This window comes from Sturnira hondurensis, unplaced genomic scaffold (genome assembly GCF_014824575.4).
Source record: "Sturnira hondurensis isolate 20B ecotype Veracruz unplaced genomic scaffold, ASM1482457v3 Scaffold0024152, whole genome shotgun sequence".
NCBI lineage: Eukaryota > Metazoa > Chordata > Mammalia > Chiroptera > Phyllostomidae > Sturnira > Sturnira hondurensis.
Genome location: NW_028096783.1, coordinates 8,291,435 through 8,313,192, shown reverse-complemented (window position 1 = coordinate 8,313,192; position 21,758 = coordinate 8,291,435). Strand labels below are relative to the sequence as shown.

The window sequence follows — 21,758 nt, the reverse complement described above, 5'->3', positions numbered from 1 at the left end:
CACCCAGAGCCCCAGTCGCCTGGGGGAGCAGCATGCGGGGAAAAGGGGGTTCTTCTCGGTGGCACTTGGAGACTCAGGATGGTATGAACGGTGGCTGGGGTCAGAATGGCTGAGGCCCCTTCTCAGCATCTCAGACCCCAAGTCAGCCTTTTGGACTCAGAGCCCAGAAGCGCCCTGGCGCTCCCAGCGGGGTCCTCGAGGGGCCCCCAGGCAGCGCTGTCCAACAGAGAGGGAACGGGAGGCACATGGGCCAGCCCTAGTGCAGTTTTTAATTTTAAAAGTGTTAATTTTGTTACATTTGTAGAAAGTGAGGTGAAATTAATTTTAATACTTTAAGAGCCGATGTAGCCAAAATATTATTTCAATGTGCAATCAGTATTAATAATTTAAAGATGGTAGTTGACCTTTTTGGTACTAATTTGAGGTCCAGCATGTACTTTTCACTTAGAGCATATCTCAGCGTGGACCAGCCACACGGCTACTAGCACTTCACAGCCTCACATGACATGGACCACCGCATGGGGCCACCGCATGGGACCAGGCAGGGCTGGGACCGTGTGTGTGTATGAGGGGGCACTGGCCACACTGTTGGTGAGCCGGCTTCAAGCCCCATCTCCAGCAGGGCCTTCAGCTTTCAGTCTGAACTCCTCAGCCCCGGGGTGGGCGGTTGGAGGAGGGTAGCATGCAGAAGCCCCCGACTAGGAACCCAGGGCGGGTCCACAGCCACACTACATTTTTCTTTATTTATCCTGGACACGGGCCTGGATAATGGACTGTCTGCCCGGCCACACCACTGTTGCTTCCTCACCCAGAGAATGGAATTCAAAGTGCCTGCCCCTCCCTGGCCCACACCAGAAGTATGATTTTCAAATGGTTCCCTGTGGTGTCTTGTGACTGGCAGCTCATAAGGTGGGTGATACCACATTTCCATGCGTCTCTGTGCCCGAAGCTGCAGTGCTGGGCTGTTTGGGGCCTGTCCTGCCCCCTCCCTTTGAATGTCTAGAGGGATGCCCCCTCTGCTCACTGGTGGGCCTTGGGGCAGCTGGTCAGTCACTCTGTCCTTTGCTGCCTGGAATGAGCCTGGGGCCGGGGCAGCCCCGCTCCCTCCGGCATGCAGTGAGCCTTGCTCTCGCCACGCTGTTCAGTGAGGCGCACAGGATGCAGCCCACAGGCTGTGGCCCCCAGGGCTGAAGCAGGTCCCCGACCTGCCTCCACCTCTTCCCCTCTTGCCCCAGGAGGTGCACTGGTGCATCCAACTAAGCTGCGTGGAGAGCCTCCTGTGTGCCAGGCACTGTCCCACACGCAGAGCGGCAAACCACAACAGGGGACATTTCTGCAAGCAGGAGGGACACCTGAAATATGGGGTATATGCCAGAGTTTGGGTGGGAGATGGGGGTGAGTAAGGAGCTGAATGTCTAGGGGGAAGCATTTCCTACCAAACAGATGGCCCAGAGGGAGGGGCGTGCCTTGCCCGATCTAGAAAGGGCGGGGCCAGGGTGAGCTGGGAAGTAGGGACGGGAGTGGTGCTGGTGGGCCATAGGCATCCTCATAGGTCAGAGAGAAGGCTGTGGGCTTTCCTCGTGATGAGGGGCCCACAGAGGGTTTTCAGGCAGAGGAGAATACAGATGACCGGTCCCTTGTCCAGTATGGATGAACCACGTCCGTGAGTCAGTGACGAAAGTGGACTGGGACCCCCAGGAGAACTTCCACAGCCTCCCCTGGCCGTTGTGTTCATTCCGTTAAGTTCACAGCCCAGTGCGAGTCCCCTCTGGAGTACTGGCCGCAGACACCAGGCTGAGAGGACCTGCCGAGGGTTAGCTGACCCCGTGACGGGCTGGAAACGTGGCCCTGGCTTCCTGAGGGGAAATGGGTGTGTGTCCACAGGTGTCTTGCGGTCCTGCTTTCTGCTCAAAGTGGCAGCCACACAAGTTGCGGGCCCAGGAGACCTGGCTTGCCCACGGAGGTATTTCAGCCCCGCGCCAGGGCCGGGACGTTGCTGCGTAAAAACGAGCACGGTTGTAGCCGGCCCGCCTGGAGGTCTGGTGTCCAGATGGAGGGCGAAAGTCATCCTGCCAGTGCAGCTGGATGCGCTGAGAACGTGCCGGACAGCTTCCAGCACAGCCCCAGGCTGGAGGGCAGCAGGCGGACGCTCCAGGGATCACAGAGTCCAGGGAGCGATTCCTGGGCAGGGTGGGGTGAGAGGCAGCAGAGTGGGGAGTTTGGGGTGCGGGCTTGGCACGAAGCCTGAGTGCTAGCCCCCTCCCCCCTGAGCTGCATGACCCTGGGCGAGTGGCTGACTCTCTTGGCACCTCAGTTCCGTCTCTGGCACAGAGAGGTAATGATAGTGTTTAACTCACAGCGTTGAGATCATACTTGGACTGCCCTTGAACATGTCTCGCAGAAGAGTTCTCAGCGTTCGGTAATTTCTGGAGATGTTTTGTTTGTCATAGCTGGGGAGTTGGGGGGGTCTTACTGGCATCCAGGGGGTCAAGGTCACCATTCTGTGGTGCACAGGACGGCTCCCTACAACAGTGCTGGCAAGCCCCACCCCTGGTGTCGCCCCAAGGAAGTGCACAATACATTTCAGTTGTGAGTAAGGGGTGCCATACATTTTTAACTTCATTGTATTACTTTTACGTCAGACATTTATAATACAATTGCTACATTCTAGATACTATTATTCTGAAATTCCCAGGCTAGTGCACAATCCACTGAGCCACCCCACCAGGGCTTAGGCACTGTGATTCTTTATGTCTGGAGACTTTGTGAAGAAGCTCCTGACCACAGAGGCTGCAGTGTGCCGGGCAGGATGAAACAATACATAATAACCTAATACAAAGTAACATTAGCTGATAAAGTATCTTCTCTATCCCAGGCACCCCAATAGACTCTCAGTATAAACAAGCCTCCAAGTTCAGAGGTCAGAGGTAGTGTGCCAAGGCATGCAAAGCAGCCATTCTGTAATATGGAATTTTATGACCCGTAAGGGCTAAAATCGAGATATAAACAGGAGTTTGTGAGAAGAGAAACATCAGTTGCTTAGAAATGTCAGAAAAGACTTGGTGGCTGAGGTGTCATCGAACCGGTGCTGCAGACGGGGTGGAATTGACCGGCAGCCAGGGTGACGGGGGCTGGGGCAGAGAGCTGGGTGCGGAAGGAAGAGGCGGCGCTTGTCCCTCGGAGTCAGAGGTGGCTGTGGCTGGACTTGGAAGGTCCCTGGTTGCCTCTGAGGAGTTTTGGATTTTCATTTAAGGAACAGGGAGTGATTGAAGCAGGAGGGCGGGTTGATCCAAGTTGTTTCTTAGAAAGACACCATGTGGGCTGTTCCAGGGAAGGGGCTTGAGTGAGAAACGACTCACGAGTAAGAGACCAGTTAGGACGCAGGGGAATCAGGGTGGGATGTGGACTCGGTCTCTGGCTTGAGAGGAGGAGAATGGGGTGCTGCCTCCTGAATATTTCTGAGTCTCTGGATAAGTTTTATAAAGCTCTGTATCTCCCGTACCTCCCACAATGCTAAGCCTTTGAGGGAGTTTGGCAAACATTTGCTGGAATTAGGAAATGGGGCAGAATCAATACTTAGTAACTGTTTAGCAGGGATGGTGTGACCGGGAGGGAAGTGTTGGGGACTGAGTTGATCATGCGGGGGCAGGGGGTGGGGAGAGACGGGTCTGGTTTGGGACAGGCTCACTTTGAAGAATTTAAGGTCATCCAGGTGGCATGTGTCATAGAAGGTTAGCGGTATTAGGGTGGGCTCCGGGAAAGAAATTAAAGGGCTGGAAATAAAGACCTTGAATCCTCAGGTGCGGGTAGTACTTAAAGCTCTGGACACGAATGAACTCCTGTGAAAACAGGGGAGAAAGGGAGTTCAAGGGTGCACGTCCCTGGATACTGCACACACTCGGAGCCTCAGGGCCAGCGCAGGGACGGTCACGGAGGCAGCAAGGAACCTGGGGAGGGGTTAGGCCTGGAAGCCAAGAAGGAGGCACTGGCTAGTGGTGTCAAAGGCTCTGGCAAGACTGATTTCAGCGTAGAAGTAAGGGTGGGAGGCAGGGCTGCAGTAGGGTGAGGGGCTGTGTGGGGAGCGTGACTGTCGGAGGCCAGGAGAGAGATGCAGGGGTAGCTTGAGGAGGAGAGCAAAGCAGAGAGGGACAAAGTTTTGTTTTAGGAAGAGGGACACCTGAGTAGTTCATTGGTCAGAGGGAGTGGAGGAAGCGGGAGAGATGGAAGGGTCAGGGCCGAGGGCGGGTGGGAGCAGGGGGCAGGAATCGCTGGTCAGGAGCAAAGCTGGAAAGGTGGGTGGGAGCCCAGGGTCCAGGTACAGGGATTAGGAGGGGGCAGGAGCGGCAGGGGAGTCTAGTGGTGGCCACAGGCAGGCGCCTCCAGTTCTCCCTACAGAGCAAGGGGACCGTGACGTTGATCAAGGTCTCTGAGCCAACGAGAGCTGGCCCTGTGCTTCTGCCTCCCAACCCCCTTCCCTCAGCCTTCGGAGGAACATTATGCTATGTCCCCGTGTCCCAGCGGGGGTTCTGGGGGCCTGGCCCCCTGCTGCAGCCTCGGGGAGCAGCTCAGTCTCCTGTTCTGCTTGGAACAGCCGCTGCCTGCTGAGTACTCCCTGTGTCGCGTCAGCGGGACTTCTGGTTGCTGTTTCCATGGGGTTTGTTTCTGTGGCCGGTGACCCCCAGGCTGCCCTCTGGTGAGTGCTGTGGCAGTTCCCACCAGCCTCCCTTCTGCCCGGACACTGTGGCTCCTGGCAGAGCCCCAAAGAACACACAGCCTTACTGGTCCTGGGGTGAGCTTTGGCTCGCGGGTTGGGTGAGCCCGTCTCCCGGCAGCCGGTGGCAGGTAGAGACTGCCGCCACACCTTGGACCGGATGAGTGGATCAGATGCCTGCTTTCCTGCCCAGGTACCCCACTTGGGGTTCTCTCCTGTCCTTTCATACCTCGGGGCTCAGTCTGGCATGGGGGGGAGCTGCTGGGAGAAGGCTACCCGTTGTCCCGAGGCAGCAGCCAGCCCAAGGACCACGCTCCCGGGTGTCTGGGAGCAGCTAGCCATGCCCTGGGATTGGCTCAGCGAGGGAGGGGAGGGGTTGGGCTGATGAGACCCTGGAGGGGGTACCTTAGAGCAAGCCCTAAGACCAGCTGGTTTGCTGAGCAGAAAGCCAGTGCGGTTTGGGAACGGACACACCAGTGCACAACTTTTTTGGTCAAAGAAGGGCTAGTTGTCATGTTGCTTGGGACTGGTCAGTGCCAGTCCCCTCTGCTGGCGATGGTGGCCTCCACTGAGGGTGGCCTCTGGGGCGGCTGAGTGTCTATCTGTCTTTCAGTTGCCGGGGCACACGCTCTCTGTGGTGTGTCCGTCTCAGCCGCATGTTGGAATCCGGAGGAAGGTGGAGGCAGCGGTGGGTCTGCCTTGCTTTCCACTTAGCCGGGCCGGGCCCTGCCGCTGACCAATTAAGTAAGAATCTGGCAGAGTGGGGCCTGGATGTCTGTACATTTTTAAACTTCTCAGGTGATCGCTTGCCTTGTGCAATCGGCACTGCGATCTTCCGACATCGAGGGAGATGACGTCACATGGGGGAGCCCTGGTCACCTGGGGAAGTGTGGGAGCTGGGAGGGCCCTGGTCTCAGCCTAGCCACAGGGCCCCCCACCCCGACCCTGGGGGCTGGCTAGGCTCGGACCCACCCACACCCACTGAGTCAGAAAGTGCCTGTTCCAGTGGGAGGAACCTGCTTTCGCCGCCCTCCGGCTCCGTGCTGCTTAACCTCAGAGTCGCCTGGGGTGCTTGGACCATTGCAGTGCTGTGCGAGTCCTGCAAGGTCAGAATTCCTCGGTTTGGAACCATCAGCACCCCGGGGCAACTCTCTTCGGGGCCTGGAGCACACCCCTCCATCCTGACCAGCCCTTCTCACACTTTGAATGTGCATTCAGATTGTCAGGATCTTACTCAAATTCAGGTCTGATTCTGTGGGTCCGGAGCAGGCCTGAGAGGAAGCATTTCTATTGTTTCCTAGTGAGGCCCAGGCAGCCACTCAGATGCGTGGTGACCTGCAAGTGGCCAGCGCCCATGCCCCAGTTTTACAGCCAAAGAAACTGAGGGTCAGAGAGGGATACGTGACTCCCCCAACACAGCCCAACGTGCTGTTCATTCACCACTGTTCGGGGCTGGCCGTGTGCCAGGCAGCCACTACATGGTGGGGTCAGTGCAGGGACCAGCAGGCCTGACTCCTGTGGGCACAGAGCGTCCACTCCACTGGGGGAATCAGAAAGTAAACAGATAGTCACAGAAGGACAGAGAGGTCAGAACTGCCCTGGAGGCTGCGGAGAGGCAGCGTGCAGGGAGTGCGCGGCGCTGTGGCTGTGGGCAGGTGGGGGAGTCCTGTACTTCTGTTCTAGAAAAGCAATCAGGGAAGTTACTAGAACCATGACCTCTCTTGGGGTCTTCTGACAGCATACCTGGGACTCAACTGGACGAGGCTGCCCTCTGTCCCGACCGGGGTTAGGAAATGGGTGCCCTGACCCCCCTGAGGACACTTGGCTCTTGTCCCCACATGGCCCCCTCCTTCCGGGCTTGGGGACTCCACGAGGAGCGAATGCCCGCCTGGCACAGGGCATGACTTTGAGATAGGACAGTGCTCAGGGTCACTGATTTGTGATCTGTGACAAAAACCAGGCCTTGCCCAGACGCTGTCCCCCGCCTCCGAGAAACAGTTGAGATTGTTCGTTGATCCTGGAGAGGTCAGCTGCTCATGCCTCGAAACTGGGGCTGCTTGTGGAAGTGTCCGCCCTAGGCCCACACGGGCTGACCGAAGCCGCTCCAGGGGAGGGCCCGAGAACCTGGGCTTTTGGTAAATGGCCCAGGGATCCGAGGGACCCGGATCCCTGGGGGACCCGGCATGGCAGCGCCCCAGGCCTCTCTGTGTGGCTGTGGACGCTGCAGAAATTTCCCCTGTGCCGACTCCAAAGCGTGGTCCCGGCCACATTGTGCGATTGTAGGGCCTCTCTGTTACTGAGTGAGCAGCAGACCTCACTGTCTGGCCTGCGCAGGCCTGTTTGGCTGGAGTAGTGAGAGACAGGTGATGGGGAGGTGAATGGTGGCCAGAAGCAAGCAAGGTGAGGCCTTGGGTGGTGGTGAATAAACATTTAATTGCATAGTATATGAATCACACCCGTATACAGTTAGCTTGACTTTCTTGTAAAAAAAAATAAGTGGAGGTGCCCATTTGCCTCCCGGAACTGGCCCTTCCCTGGTCAAAGCTGGGAAGAGGACAGCAAAGGGAGCCACTCCGGAGAAGCGGCAGCCAGCCACTCTGGCCCGGAACCTGACCCTCCAGGGGTTGGACTTGGTTTCCCTTCCTGGCACATGGGCCTCTGATCTGCCTTTGAGGGGTTGGGGGACGTCCAGGAAGAGAAGGGCCTGCTCTGGATGGCTGTCCCGAGGCAGCTCAGGCAGAAAGAGGAGGTGGAAAGAGGCGGGCCGTGGGCGTGTCCTGCTCCAGAGGCTGGCAGGCGTGAGTGTGAGCTGACCAGACAGACACCTCTGACTCCCGTCTCCCAGGTGGCCCGAGGCAGCCGGGATGCCAGCTCTCCCCAGGAACCCTGCTTCCTGCTGAGAAACATGATCAACAAGTCCCGTGAGTGATGCCCAAGAGCCTCCATCCCAAAAATAACCCCCCGAAGCAGTCTTCATTATCATCCCTGGACCCAGGGGGTTGTGGAGGGACAGACGGGGAGTGAGGCCCCCCTTTATCTTGAAGGACATTGGAAGTGCTCGGGCCTGAGCCCTTTGCCGGAAAGCAAGGGCCAGGCTGGGCCAGGGGCTGGGCCAGCCTGAGCTGTGGGGTTGGGGGGGCCCCAAACAGGGCTGGTGAGAAGGTAGACGAGGACCGTACCTGCCTCTTTCTGCCTCCAGCTCCTCTGTGCGTGTGCCCTGCAGGCTGGAAGCTGCTGGCCATGTTGGTGCTGGTCCTGGTCATTATGGTGTGGTACTCCATCTCCCGAGAGGACAGGTGCGTCGGGCTGTGAGTCCAGCTTCCATGTCAGACTCGGGAAGGGGCGTCACAGGGTGGGGACAGAGTGAGGCAGGGGTTCAGGGAGCTCCAGGGTGACCTCTGCCTTTAGCTGCTAGCTCGAGATTCTTCCAGGAGGGTAGCTGGTGGGTTTGGGGGCAGGCCGTGGGATGGTGCGCCCAGGCCCTTGCTGGGGTGTTCAGAAGCCGCCTCCATGGTTTGGTTTCAAAACGGACCAGGGGTTGAAATGACGCCCTCCTCCCGCACATATTGCGCTTCAGCACCTGGGACCCATGTGCCCGAGGGAGAAGGTGGAGGCTGGGCCCGGCAGCTGACCTGACCTTAGCTCCTGCCTTTCCTCCTCTTCCGCCCCCAGTTTCTATTTTCCCATCCCAGACAAGGAGGAGCCCTGCCTGCAGGGGGAGGCAGAGAGGAAGGCCGCTAAGCTCTTTGGCAAGTGAGTGCTTAGGCTGAGGTGGGTGGGCAGGGCCTGAGGACAGCCAGGGCTGAGAGTCTCACGGGGTGGGGGGCCTCAGAGCTAGTTGGACTGGGGGTGGGCGTGCGGTGGACCTGGGTTGGAAGAAGTCAGTGGAGGAGGAAAGGGCTCTTGGACATGCACTTGGGGTGTGAGTCAGGGGCCTGACCCTGGTTCTGACCTCCACGTTGATCCTTTCCCGTCCCACCCTGCCCTGTCTCACCTCTCTGCAGCTACTCTCGAGATCAGCCCGTCTTCCTGCAGCTTAAGGATTACTTCTGGGTCAAGACACCCTCTGCCTACGAGCTGCCCTACGGGACCAAGGGGAGTGGTAAGCATTGCCTGGGGCTGTGGGGACAGTGAGTCACCTGGGCCACCCCCTCCTTTTTGGCCCTCCTGGCCAGGGCCCAGCACCCTGGCCAGGGCCCAGAGCTGGCAGGAGCCAGTCCCCATGCCCAGGTTCTCAGCCAGGCCCAGGCTCCGCCCTGGGGCAGGGGTGCAGAAGGCACGCAAAGCCCCGAGGAGTGGAAGAGGGAGAGTGGCGTGCTGGCTCTTGTCAGTAGCCCCTTCCCATCTGCTCTTTCTGTAGAGGACGTGCTCCTTCGGGTTCTGGCCATTACCAGCTCCTCCATTCCGGAGAGCATCCTGCGGTAAGGAGACTGCCCTCTTGCTCTAGCCCCAGTGCCTTCTCCTTCCTGCCCCAGTGAGAAGCAGCTGGGGCCTAGCACCCCCATCGAACCCTCCTGCTGCTGGTCCCCCGTGGCCTATTCTGCCTGTTTCCTAGCCTGCCCATCTCCAGGGGAGGCAGGTGCATCAGTCCCCACAGCAGTAGTGAGCCTGGGCATCTGGCCTTTGGACCAGGCAGAGGCGGCTGAGGCAACAGGCAGGCCCCGGCAGCAGGCGAGGGACTCTGCAGTGGGGTCCTTTACTGGCATTCCTCAGTCGTCTTCAAGTCTCCCCTCCTCTGCCTCCCTCGCCCTGCTGGGTTTCCTCTCCAGTCACAGAGGCCCAGGGCCCCTTGGAGATGCCTGCTCCCCCGGGGACCAGGGACTGAAGGGCCTGGGCAGGGGCAGACCCAGGGTGGGGCCGCAGCTGCTCCCAGGTCTGAGCGCCCTCTCCCGCATTCCCCCGCTCTGGCAGCTTCCAGTGCCGCCGCTGTGTGGTGGTGGGCAACGGGCACCGGCTGCGCAATAGCTCGCTGGGGGAGGCCATCGACAAGCACGATGTGGTCATCAGGTCTGTATGGCCCGCTTGCCCACTTCTGTTTGCGGGAGGCTGCAGACAGGCCGGGGTGGGGGTGTGTGCCCTGGGCGACAGCAGCCTTCTCCTGCCTCCAGGCTGAACAATGCCCCAGTGTCCGGCTATGAGGGTGATGTGGGCTCCAAGACCACCATGCGTCTCTTCTACCCCGAGTCTGCACACTTCAACCCCAAGGTGGAGAACAACCCTGACACACTGCTCGTCCTGGTGGCTTTCAAGGCCATGGACTTCCACTGGATTGAGAGCATCCTGAGTGATAAGAAGCGGGTATGTGGGGACATGGGGACCCTGTGTGAGTCCAGCTTTCCATACCATGATGTCTGCTCTGCTGTCCCAGAGCTGGCGGGGGGAGACAGGAACCCAGTCTCCTGCAGGGCTGCCTGGTGGCCAGGGCCCGGGACCGGCAGGAATCAGGCGGCCGCCAAGGGCGTCCCAGACTCGAGGCTGCCTGGGGCAGAAAAGCTGCCAAATTGTGTTTGCCAGGGAGAGAGCTGGGAGTGGAGGAGCAGTCGGCAGTCGTCTCCGGGCAGGGGCAGGTTAGGACATTCAAGATCTGGGACCTTTCCAGGTGTTCCTCAGAAAGTCCACTGTGTCTCCTTATCATCTAGTCAAGTGCTGAACTGTCCAGGCTGGTGTTTTTGCCCAGTGTTTACACAACTCTGACCTCAAGGCCAATCCCTTCACCCCGCCTGGAGATTCTTAGAAATGGGATGGTTGGACCTTGTGCTCTATTCACTGTGTCTCCTGGCCCCTCCAGGTGGGGGCGCCCTCCTCTCTCGCCCTGCTCCACTCCTGTGGTCCCCCTATCTCTGGTGCAGACTTTCACCTCCCTGCCCTCACCCTGATGTTCTCAGCCATCCCATGGACCCCATTCCCTGGCTGAGAACCACCAGGCCGGACCTGAGAAACACCCCATCTCTCATCCCTTCCTTCCGACCTCATCCCCCTAGGTGCGAAAGGGCTTCTGGAAACAGCCTCCCCTCATCTGGGATGTCAACCCCAAGCAGATCCGGATTCTGAACCCCTTCTTCATGGAGATTGCAGCTGACAAACTGCTGAGCCTGCCCATGCCACAGCCACGCAAGGTTAAGCAGGTGCTGATGTGACGGGCAGCTGGAGGGGTGGGGCACCGGGGGCAGGTAAGCGGGAGGGCCTGGGAGAGTCAGGAAGTGGGAGAGTCCCTGTCCTGCCCCTCCCCGCCCCCCTGGAGGAGAGAGCCATCACCTCCCGTAGGAGCAGCACCTGCGAAAGCTGGGGGACCTTCGGGCACACACACATGGCTACTAGCTGGCTGGGGCCGGGGAGAGCGCAGACTTCAGAACTGCGGGCCATCTCCAAAGTGCAGAGTTACAGGAGGGCCATTCGGGGGGCTCGGGGCTGAACTTAGAGGATGGTTTGGGCAGGTGCCGGGCAACACTTCTACGCTGGGCCTTGCTGGGACTGTCGTGGTCTCATCTGCAGGACAGCTCAAGCCGGCCCAGTCGCTGTTAGATCGCTTCAGCAGCGCCCTCGCAGAGGGGCTGGCTTGGGCTCAGGATTTGAGCTTACAGTTTGGCCTATCACAGTGAATTTGTGGAGTCATGATGTAGTTTTGCAAGTTATGGTTTTGGTTTTAGCTCTCAGTGCCCTCGGTCACGGGATCACGGCTGATGGGCGGTGGCTTGGTGCTTCTTGAGCTCGTTCTCACATGCCTTCTGAGCCTCCAGGAGGCCAGGTGGGCAAGCAGACGGAGGTGACCAGCAGAAGTAGACAGGACTCCTGTGGCCTTGGGCAAGTCAGCTGCTCGGAGCCTCTGTTTTCTTATCTCTGAGGTGGGGGACGTGACCTTTGAAGGCCACATCAGGATGTAAAAAGACATTTTCAAAGCAGGTCTGTCATGGAGACCCGCACACACAGTGGAGGCCAGGTTTTGAGTAAAGAATTTTCTCCTTTATGGGCATCCACTGGGGTTTAGCTTCGCACGTCGAACCCCTGATGCTGGGACTGCTCCGAGCAGGGCCAGCCCCAGGCAGGCAGGCAGGCAGGCAGGCAGGCAGACAGACAGTAAGTCTTGCTCCTTGCTCTGAGGGCCCTCGGGCCGGCAGAATAAACACACAGGGAGCAGCACAGCATCGCCAAATGCCCAGTGGAGAGTTGTACCAGGTGCCGTGAGATCTCGGAGGGGGGCAGGCCTTGGCTGGGGGCTGTTTCGGAGCCCCCACCCGCAGAGGAAGGTGGTGCTGAGGGTGGGCCTTCCCAGGTTCTGGGGCTCATCTGGCAGAGAATGGAGGGAAGGTACATTATTCGACAAAACCCAGCACCAAACGCTCCCCCTGCACTGAGTTCTGCACGTGGGGTTGCAGGGCAGCCTGGAGGCAGTTCTGTCCCTGAAGGCCAGAGGGGGAGGCAGGAGAGAGGAAGGCCCGGAACCCAGCTCCTGCAGCAGGAAGAGAAACAGAAGGGGTGGACCTGGTCTGTATCAGTCATTTCTTGTCATTGCCTCACAAACTGCCACAGTGCTGCGGCATCCAGCAGCGCCCGTGCCCCCGTTCCCCGTGCCATGGGTCAGAAGTCGTGCCCAGCGTGGCTGGGTTCTCTACCTAGGGCAGGTATGCGGTTGCCCCGCTCTTCCAAAGCCGTGTGTTCCTGTGAAACCCGGTGTAAGCTGAAATGGCGTGAAGCAGAGAAACAGTCACCGTTGATCTCTGGGTCTTTATTTCACCGCCATTGCCACGTTCAGTGGTGCCCAGTTTCATGCTAAGCATAGCACCGCACGAGGTCTCTCAGTCCTTCCTGATACGTCAGGGCACATCTTGCTGACGGGCGCAGGAAGTAAACCTAGAGAAAGCGCAGGTGTTCAGCCTCAGCTCGAAGTTCTGGCGGTGGGATGCTGGGTGTGGTTCTGGGGGAAGGAGCTTGGCGGGGCTGCTCTCGCTGCAAAACAAATGCTGAGGCTCTTTGGTTTTTCACCTTTTTTTCATAAAAGTGAAAATCCCCCTCAGATTTCTTTCGTTTAGCGAACGCAGGTGCTTCCGTAGGTCTTTCGTAAACGTGGGTGGCATAACAGGAGCTTTCAGAGAATGGTGAATCCTGCACGAGGCTGGAATCCAGGCGGCAGCCGGACTGAGTTCTCCTCGGGAGGCTGGGGAGTGGGGGGCCAACTCATTGCCAAGCTCCTTCCCCTGGGAAGAATCCGGTTCCTCGGTTGCAGGAACAAGGTCCCATTTTCTTTCTTTTAAAATATATTTTATTGATTATGCCATTACAGTTGTCCATTTTCACCCCGTTCATTCCCCTCCACCCTGCACACCCCTCCCCCACCATTCCCGCCCCTTTCGTTTATGTCCATGTGTCACAAGTTCTTTAGATTCTATATTTCCCCTCCTATTCTTGCCCCCCCCATCTATTTTCTACCTACTGTCTATGCTATTTTCTGTACCTTCTCCCCGCTTCTCCTCCTCCCACTCCCCTGTTGCTAACCCTCCATGTGATCTCCATTTCTATGGTTCCACTCCTGATCTAGCTGTCCTCTTAGTTTGCTTTTGTTTTAGGTGGGGTTGTTAATAACTGTGAGTTTGCTGTCCTGTCACTGTTCTTATTTTTTATCTTCTTTTTCTTAGGTAAGTCCCTTTAACATTTCATATAATAAGGGCTTGTTGATGATGAACTCCTTGAACTTGACCTTATCTGAGAAGCACTTTATCTGTCCTTCCATTCTAAATGAAAGCTTTGCTGGATAGAGCAATCTTGGCTGTAGGTCTTTGGATTTCATGACTTGGAATACTTCTTTCCAGCCCCTTCTTGCCTGTAAGGTGTCTTTTGAGAAGTCAGCTGACAGTCTAATGGGAACTCCTTTGTAGGTGACTGTCTGTTTATCTCTTGCTGCTTTTAGAATTCTCTTCTTCATGTTAATCTTGGCTAATGTAATTATGATGTGCTTTGTTGTGTTCCTCCTTGGGTCCACCTTCTTTGGGACTCTCTAAGCTTCCTGGACTTGCTGGAAGTCTATTTCCTTTGCCAGACTGGGGAAGTTCTCCTTTATTATTTGTTCAAATAAGTTTTCCACTCATGGCTGTTCCTCTTCCCCTTCTGGTACCCCTATAATTCGGATGTTGGAACGTTTAAAGATGTCCTGGAGGTTCCTAAGCCTCTCCTCATTTTTTTGAATTCTTGTTTCTTCATTCTTTTCTGGTTGGTTGTTTCTTTCTTCCTTCTGGTCCACTCCATTGAGTTGAGTCCTAGTTTTCTTTCCATCACTATTGGTTCCTTGTGCATTTTGCTTCATTTCTCTTAGTGTAGCCTTCATTTTTTCACCTAATTTGTGATCACAGTCAGCCAGTTCTGTGAGCATCTTGATCACCAGCGTTTTGAACTGTGCATCTGATAGGTTGGCTACCTCTTGGTCACTTAAAAGTATTGGCTCTGGGGCTTTGAGCTGTTCTTCTGATTGAGCCATTTTTGGTCAGGTCGCACCTGTTATGTGTGAGTAGGGGAGCCTTAGGTGTTCACCAGGGTGGGGCAGCCCATGTCGCTGGGTTGTGACACTGTGTGTCAAGGTGGGGTCAGAGAGGGCACAATGACCCTTGTTCAGTCCCCTCTGCCGCTTCCCACACGCCAGCACCTTTTCAATTGGTGCTTTTAGGCTTTATTTCCCATCCCTGGGGCCCTGGGTTGTTTGGTCTGTCTTGCTGCCCGTGTTTGCTTAGTTTATCTGCGTGCGAATGTGTGACCGTGGTCAGCCCTGCGCTGCCTGCACTCCCGGGTCTGGCTGCCACCGCCTTTTCCTGCTGTGACCCGTCTCCACCGGCCGCCAACTCCGCCCCTCTTACTGGTCTGGTAAAATGGTTGTTGGACTTCCGTACAGTTCAATTTTCTGTCTGTTCTGGTTGTGTTTTTGTTTCTAAATCTTTGTTGTCCTTAATTTTGGTTGTGCAAGGAGGCACACTGTTTCTACCTATGCCTCCATCTTGGCCGGAAATACAGTCTTAGGTTCCATTTTCTTACTGGCCTCCGGCCAGGGTGGGCAGAACTCCCTCAGCTCTTCCCCACGTGCCCGACCTCCACCTTCAGCCAACCCCAGCTGGATAAATCCATCATGCTTCCTATCTCTGACCCTCCACTGCTCAGCTCCAGACCGGATAGATAAGCTCGTGGAATTAGGTCAAGCTCACCAGGGTTGTCACTGCCATGGTCAGTGGTGCCGTCTACAAAGCAATACAACATAAGGTGATGTAGCTCATCGTAGCTGTGGTTTCCACACACGGGCAAGGGCAAGGGCCTTTGGGAGTCTGAGAATTCTCCCGCCACAACATGTGGCATGGAGAGGTGTATGACAATGCCAGGTCCCCGGCTTGGACAGCTGGGTGGGTGGGAGTGTGTTTAACTGACCTCGGGAGCACAGGGGGAGAGGAGAGGTGGGTGAGTTTAAGGGGCTGGTGGCCAGGCAGGGCTGGCTGGAAGGCTGTGGCAGCGTGGTGCGGCGAAGGTCTGAAGGGGATGAGGTGGTGGTGACACGGGGTGACACTGGGCAACACAGACGGAAGGCCAGGCAGGAAGTGATGATGAAATGAAATGATAGTGAAGTTCAGAAGTAGATGCTGGTGAAACCCTGGCCTCAGGAGGCCCCACCAGCTGCAGTGTCTGGGACGCAGAAGCTGAGGGCAGCAGGATGGGGGGTGTTTAGGACCCCCAGGGCATTTGTCCCTGTGGGTGAACTGGGGATGGGGACAGGCAGCTCCCTGGAGCAGCCCATGAAGCAAATGGAAAAGTCTTGCCATGCCCACTTGACAGAAAGGGGAAGCCCACTTCACAAAGGGCCCCCCATGAATGTGGGGGCCCCAAGTCTGAAAGAGGTGAGGTTCTCCAAGGCTCAGAGCAAAACCATTCCACTCCTTAGGGAGCTGCTGAACAGTGATAAGCTACAGTTTCCCCATCTGTACTATGCTGTGTGGTGGCTTTGAGCCACATATGGCTAGTTCGATTTCAATTTCAATTAAATAAAATGAAAAATTCAGTCCCTCAGCTACACAGGCCCCATTCCCTTGCTCAGTCACCAGCTGTGCTGGTGGCTGCTGTGCAGGACAGCACAGAAGATGCCACCAGGCGCACAGCTCCCCCCTGACAACACCTCCTATACCCTCGTCCCTCAGAAGCCCACCACAGGCCTGCTGGCCATCACCCTGGCCCTCCACCTCTGTGATGTGGTGCACATCGCTGGCTTCGGCTACCCAGATCCTTACAACAGGAAGCAGACCATTCACTACTACGAACAGATCACGCTCAAATCTATGGCGGTAAGGCGTCCCACCTGCAAGTTGGGTGGGGCAGACCAGCCTGGGACACAGTGAGGAGTGAGTGGTGCCAGGGGCCCAGAGGGAGGCCTCTTGGAGTCCGAACTGGCGACCAGGCCTCTGCACTCCCAGGCCAGTGTCTTCTGTGTTTGGCCACACAGATTGTTCTTTCTGAGGGCGGCATGGGGAAGGGAGTTCCCAGACTGTGGGGCAGTGGGGAGGGCCAAGGAGGCTGTCCTGGGCCAGGAGTCCTCCAAGGAGCCCCTCAGTTTGCTTCCTTGGCTGTCTCCACAGGGGTCAGGCCACAACGTCTCCCAAGAGGCCCTGGCCATCAAACGGATGCTGGAAATAGGAGCAGTCAAGAACCTCACTTACTTCTGACTTGGGCAGGAGCTGTACCCATCTGTCTGCCCACTCTGCTGCCAGAGCAACCCTCAGCCATGGTGTTGTGGGTGCCTGGTACCTGCAGGACCAGCCTGGTCTCCCCCTCGCCTGTGTGGGGAGGGGTCCTGGGGCTGGCCAGGTCTGAGGAGAGCCCATGCCCCTGGCTGCTCTTGTGAAAGCCAGATCTTGTCCAGGTGGAGGCTCAGGGGCGGTGGGAGCCCTGCGAAGGAGCGAGGGCTGTTGCTGTGATGTCTCCTGTCCATCAGTGCTGGGAGATTATTTAACGGGCTATTTAATTTAGGGGAAGAAAGTGTCATGGGCTGGTCCCATGGCATTTACAGTGTTTGGACCACTTTTTATAAAATCACAAAAGTGAGGGGCCCACTAAGGCCTAGATCCCAAGTCGGCCTCCCAGGAGGGGGGGTCGCCTGGAGCGTGTGCGTGTCCGTCCTCCAGAGAGTGGCTGCCCCTCCCAGCGGGCATGGGAAGAGCAGTGGTAGGTGTGTCCCATGGGGAAGGGAACCTCACCTGGAAAAGAGGTACCAAACAAATTAAACTATTTTTCCTAAAACAGAAGCAGTCGTGATAATGCTGTGTCCTTTTGGATTGGGGAGGACATGGGCAGGCAGTGGGACCCAGCAGTGGACAGGCTTGTTAAAGACCTCGGGGGACCCAGAGCAGGTCACAGTCATTCAGGAAGTTTATTTTTGAGTATAGCGCTTGGTGCCAAGTCATGCATTGTCACCCTGGTGTGGCAGGCAAGCAAATGGTACCCAAGCAGCCCTGTCTGCTGGACACCCAGTGCGGCATCCTGGATCCTGGTGTACTTCCCAGAGGTGGGGAGAGGTAAGGGGATGCCAGGTGGGAGGGGCAGCACCTTCCCCACCTTCCTTCCTCTCTTACCACCAGCTCGCGGTTTGCAAAATCTCATGTTGGGAGGTGTCTGTGTGAGGAGGCGGGTGGAGTCAGACAAAGGAAGCCAAGTTTTCCTTTACAGATTAAGTGGGAATCATAAAAATGGGGTTTGCAGAAGGTCCTGCCAATGGCCTGGGTTGCCAAGGTCGGGACAGGCAGGGCTGGGGCAGCAGCTAAGGGGTTTGGCACGGCCTGCCCACCAGTTGCCAGGCCAGGGGGTGAAATGCCCCCACCCCAAGTCTCTACTTGGGGTAGTCCTGCCATTTGCCTGCCTCTCCCCTCTTTGTTCTCCATCTTCCCAAGTCCTGCTTAGCTGCCAGCTGGGCTTGCTGCCACCCCACAGCTGTCTCTACATCTGGAGCCAGGAGGGAGAGCTGGAGCTCCCCACAGGGGGCGGGACTCACAGATGTGTGCCTGGCTTTCTCGGAAAGAGTTGCAGCCTTGAGGTTTTGGAGCTGGGCTGGGACAGGACACAGAGAAAAGGGCAGGGGCTTGGGGAGGGACAGAGGGAAATGACACACTGCTTGACAGTGTCAGAGTGGCCTGGAGAACACCCACCATCATCCCATTGGAGGAGGGGAGGGAACGGCCGCTCTGAGAAGCCTGGTGGAATTACAGGGAGAAGGGGGAACTCCACCAGCAAGTAGGGGTCCAGCATCTGCTACCCCCAGAGGGCTTTTGCAAGGCAGCGGGAGGGGTCTTGCTGATGGGTGCATGAGCACAGGGTTGGGGATCTCAGTTCTGCTTCTCCTCGATGCTTCCCCAGCTGTTTCTCATTGAGGGTGTGCAAGGGAGTGTCCCTTTTCCCATCCAGGCCCATTGAAAGTGGCTGTCAGCACACGTGATCCAGCTGTCCTAGACTGGGGTCACTGCCTGTTACCGAACAGGCCTAAACGTGAGCCAGAATCCGACACACGGATGGGTCAGGCTGCACATGCACATGTATGTGGACACAAGGGCATGTTACATTCTCGTCAGGTTATGCCTCTGACACCATGTGCAGACAGCCCTTCACGATGGTGCGTGCGCACACACACAGGGCTGTGTGCGGGGGTGGGTACACACACCCAACCCGTCCATTGTTCTCTCAGGGTGTGAGCTCAGCTTTCTCCAGGGTGCAGCCCGAGGCAGCGCTGGCGGAGGGGCAGTGCTGCTGGGGAGCTTTGATGTGGAGTAGCCGGGTGGGGTTCTTTGGTGAGGTGAGAAAGACTTTCTTCTTCCGTTGGCCCGCAGTGTGAACGAACTGCCTGCCGGCCTGGCTGGTACTGATCACACTGTGCCCTGAACATGGGGCAGGAAAGGGAACAGGGAACAGGAGGGGCAAGCAAGTAGTGCAGGCCCACAGTCTGGGTTCTACACCAGGCTCTGCCACTTGTTCATGGAGGACCAATCGTTTCTGCACGTCCATGCTCCCAGGTCTTACGTTTCTCGAAACCAGAGGTTGGGCCCAGCCAATGAGGACTTCTTAGATCAGTATTATCTGGGGACGAATGAAGAATGCAGATTCTTGGGTCTTACCCAGGCCGCTGGGGTGCAGGAATCTGGAATTTTAACGAGCACTCAGAACCACTGCTCTAGCAGTCTAGACTCCAGGATGACCTCATGCGCCTCTCAAATCCACTGTCTGGGTGCAAAGCCCATCCTAATCCCCTCGCATTCTGGAGCTGCGTTAACCAGGCGCGCTTGCAAGAGGAGCCTACTGCAAGGCTGGCCCCGCCCCCAGCGAAGAGCGGCAGGGTGCGCATGCGTACTCTGGCCGGCAAGCTAGGGCCAGCCTGGCGGCCGTGGGAACCGGGAGGGCAAGGTCACCGCTGAGCCAGGCCTCTGGGGCTCTGCTCCCGCCCAGCCTCACTGGGCTCTATGAGCCCTGCGTCCCTTCGCAGAGTCCTGAAAAAGCAGACTCCCAGCCCAGCCACGGAGCGAGGCAAGAAGGAGGTTAGGCTTTGGCTTACCCCACGAACACATTTAAGGGATACCTTGTATGGACATCAGATAGTGTACCTTCATTTTGGACACTTCGGGTGTTTCTTTACACTTCCTGAGGACACTAGCACATCCCCCAGACCTACGAGTCTACGGAAAGTGGGAGCTGGGAGCAGTTCTGTCTGTAAGGTGGGGAAAAGACGGAATGCACACAATGCATCACAGACAGTTGGGCGGCGGGTCGCACTCCCTGCCGCCCTGTCATCAGCTGGGTGAAGCCCGGGTGAAGCCCTGCCCCTCCGTCTGGAACACGGATTGTGCCTACCCACCTCGCAGTGAGGTTTTAAGGGTCTGATGGGCAGATTGCGTGGACTGTAAAGAATTATACATATGTTAGATTGGAAAGCTGCCTCACGTGATGGAAAACACCAGAAAGCAGAGGAAACAGGCAAGGTCCAGCTGCCGGCAAATATTTGCCCAGGTATGTGTTCCAGAAAAGTCTGTCTCTGAGTTACCCTCGTGCAAAAGAAGGGTAAGACATCAGTGAAATGACTCAAATGCAGGCTTTTGCGTAATCCAGCAATGAACCGTGAGTGCTGCTCTCTGCAGTGATTTTCCAAGTCAGATGCCGTCGGGGGCTTTTGGAGAAGGCGCTTTCTTGGGAGACATTATCCACTTTTTTCAGTGGCATGCACATCACACAGCATACCACAGTAGGTTCCCACACCAAGGCTGGTAAGTACGACCTCCGTGGGTTAGGTCTCTCCACCCTGACTTTTCTGCTGTCTTAATTATAGCTTCAGAAAACTGTTGGTTTGGAGCATCCCCATGGTTCTTTCTGTACCAGACATGGCCCCAGGAACATCTTTCCAAATTAAAAGTTTAAGGAAGGATGTGTGTGTGTGTGTGTGTAACTATAGCCTGTTTTCCCTTCCAGTTCTTTCTCCACAAGTTCACCTCTCTTGTTAGACAGCAGGTCTTGAGGATCCTGCATCCAAGAATTGAGGCAGGGAGATGAATCCTGAGTCTCAATAGGTGCCAGACCTGGGGGGAGCCCAAATGTGTCGGAAGGCTCTGCTCCTCATGTAAGGGGCTTGCAGAGCGCTGGCGTCAGGTGAGAGAGGTCACAGTCCTGTCTGTAAGGGTCTGACAAAGGTTCCTGGGAAACATGAACTTGGGAAGGCAGATTTCAGGTTCCCAGGGAAAACTAACATTTTAAAGTACGTCCACCCCTCAAGAGAGGCACAGCTTCTTCTCAGGAATCTTGCAAGACTGGGAGGGTGGACTTGGGTGGAGGGAATGCGGGAAGGCTTAGACGTTGAAATCACACTAGGGGATTGAAGTTGGAATTACTGAACTAAGCTATTCCAGAACCATCTATTAGTCTGAGACTTCCTAAAAGTACTATTTACCTACATCGCCCATTTTAACACTTAAGGAGTATCTTCTGCTTAAAAATGTGTTTCTCTCCTGGGGTTGGGGCGGGGGGAATGAATTACTGGAGCGGAAATTAGCATCCAGTAGGGCAGCTCTCAGCAGTTCTGTTCTCTTTCTCTGTAGATTTGTGTTCCACTGGTGAAGGCCTGGGTGGCGGGAGAGCTAGAGGAACTATTAATTAAAAGTCAAATGGGGGCTCTTATGTAAAACGCCTTCGGTAGAAGCCCTGGATCCTTATCTTTGTCTCCACAGCTCTCTTTCTTCCAAGTGCACTGTTCATTAGCATCCCAGATATATCTTCTAGTCCTCAGGCATCGAGACCCTGGCCCTTTTAATTTTCTTACCAAGCATGCAAAGGTGGTATCTTTAATTTGGTCCATCTGAACGTGTCTTGGGGGGTGACCTTCGGGGGAAGACTCCCTATGTTCAGTTTCTGTCCTCAGAAGCTCTTTTCCTCTTGCATCATTGGGAACAGAAACCAGAGACGCTCCTCTTCCTAAGACACCAGTGCTCCCACTTGCTGTTCCCTGAAACTCCACTTACCTCGTCTTGGAATCTCAGGAGCATTCCTTGAATGTTCTCATGGCATTCCAAGGCATTTCCAAGGGCCATGAGGTTAAGCAGCAGCAGAAGGAGATAGATGTCTTTGCAGGGCTGATTTCCCTGATCTGCAGGCTCAAGAACCACTGTGGGACCCAAGGTGGAGAAGACCCCACCCAGTGGGTGGGCTCAGTGGACTGTTCCAGAGAGGAGATGTGGAAACATGGAGTGGCAGGTGGATACCAGCACCAGGGATTTAGACTACAGTCAGTAAGAATGGTGTGTGTTCACAAAAGGCCCTTTAGAAGGGTAAGGGCAGCCCTTGCTGGTGTGGCTCAGTGGATTGAGGGCTGGCCCATGAGCCAAAGGGTCGCTGGTTCAATTCCCAGTTAGGGCACATGCCTAGATTGTGGCGCAGGTCCCCAGTAGGGGGCGCATGCGAGGCAACCACGCATTAATGTTTCTCTTCCTCTCTCCCTCCCTTCCCCTCTCTCTAAAACTAAATCTTAAAAAAAAAAGAAAGAAAGAAAGAAAGAAAAATATATAAG

General features: G+C 56.3%; 1 protein-coding gene across 3 annotated transcripts in view; it reads left to right on the top strand.

Moving 5' to 3' along the window:
- The window catches only part of ST3GAL4 (ST3 beta-galactoside alpha-2,3-sialyltransferase 4), a 35,582-nt gene extending 18,611 nt beyond the window's left edge, over positions 1–16,971 (top strand). Inside the window, exons 1-11 of one of the 3 annotated variants that reach the window (XM_037038151.1) lie at positions 4,800–4,904; positions 7,557–7,632; positions 7,911–8,007; positions 8,384–8,464; positions 8,716–8,813; positions 9,072–9,132; positions 9,623–9,718; positions 9,820–10,009; positions 10,693–10,836; positions 15,871–16,014; positions 16,306–16,971. In XM_037038151.1, coding sequence (XP_036894046.1) covers positions 4,872–4,904; positions 7,557–7,632; positions 7,911–8,007; positions 8,384–8,464; positions 8,716–8,813; positions 9,072–9,132; positions 9,623–9,718; positions 9,820–10,009; positions 10,693–10,836; positions 15,871–16,014; positions 16,306–16,392 — 1,107 coding nt within the window. In that variant the 5' untranslated portion in view covers positions 4,800–4,871 and the 3' untranslated portion in view covers positions 16,393–16,971. Of the gene's footprint in view, positions 1–4,799; positions 4,905–7,503; positions 7,633–7,910; positions 8,008–8,383; positions 8,465–8,715; positions 8,814–9,071; positions 9,133–9,622; positions 9,719–9,819; positions 10,010–10,692; positions 10,837–15,870; positions 16,015–16,305 lie in introns of those variants that run through there. The other 2 variants (XM_037038150.1, XM_037038152.1) reach the window with 2 other exon arrangements.
- Positions 16,972–21,758: the final 4,787 nt, after the last annotated feature.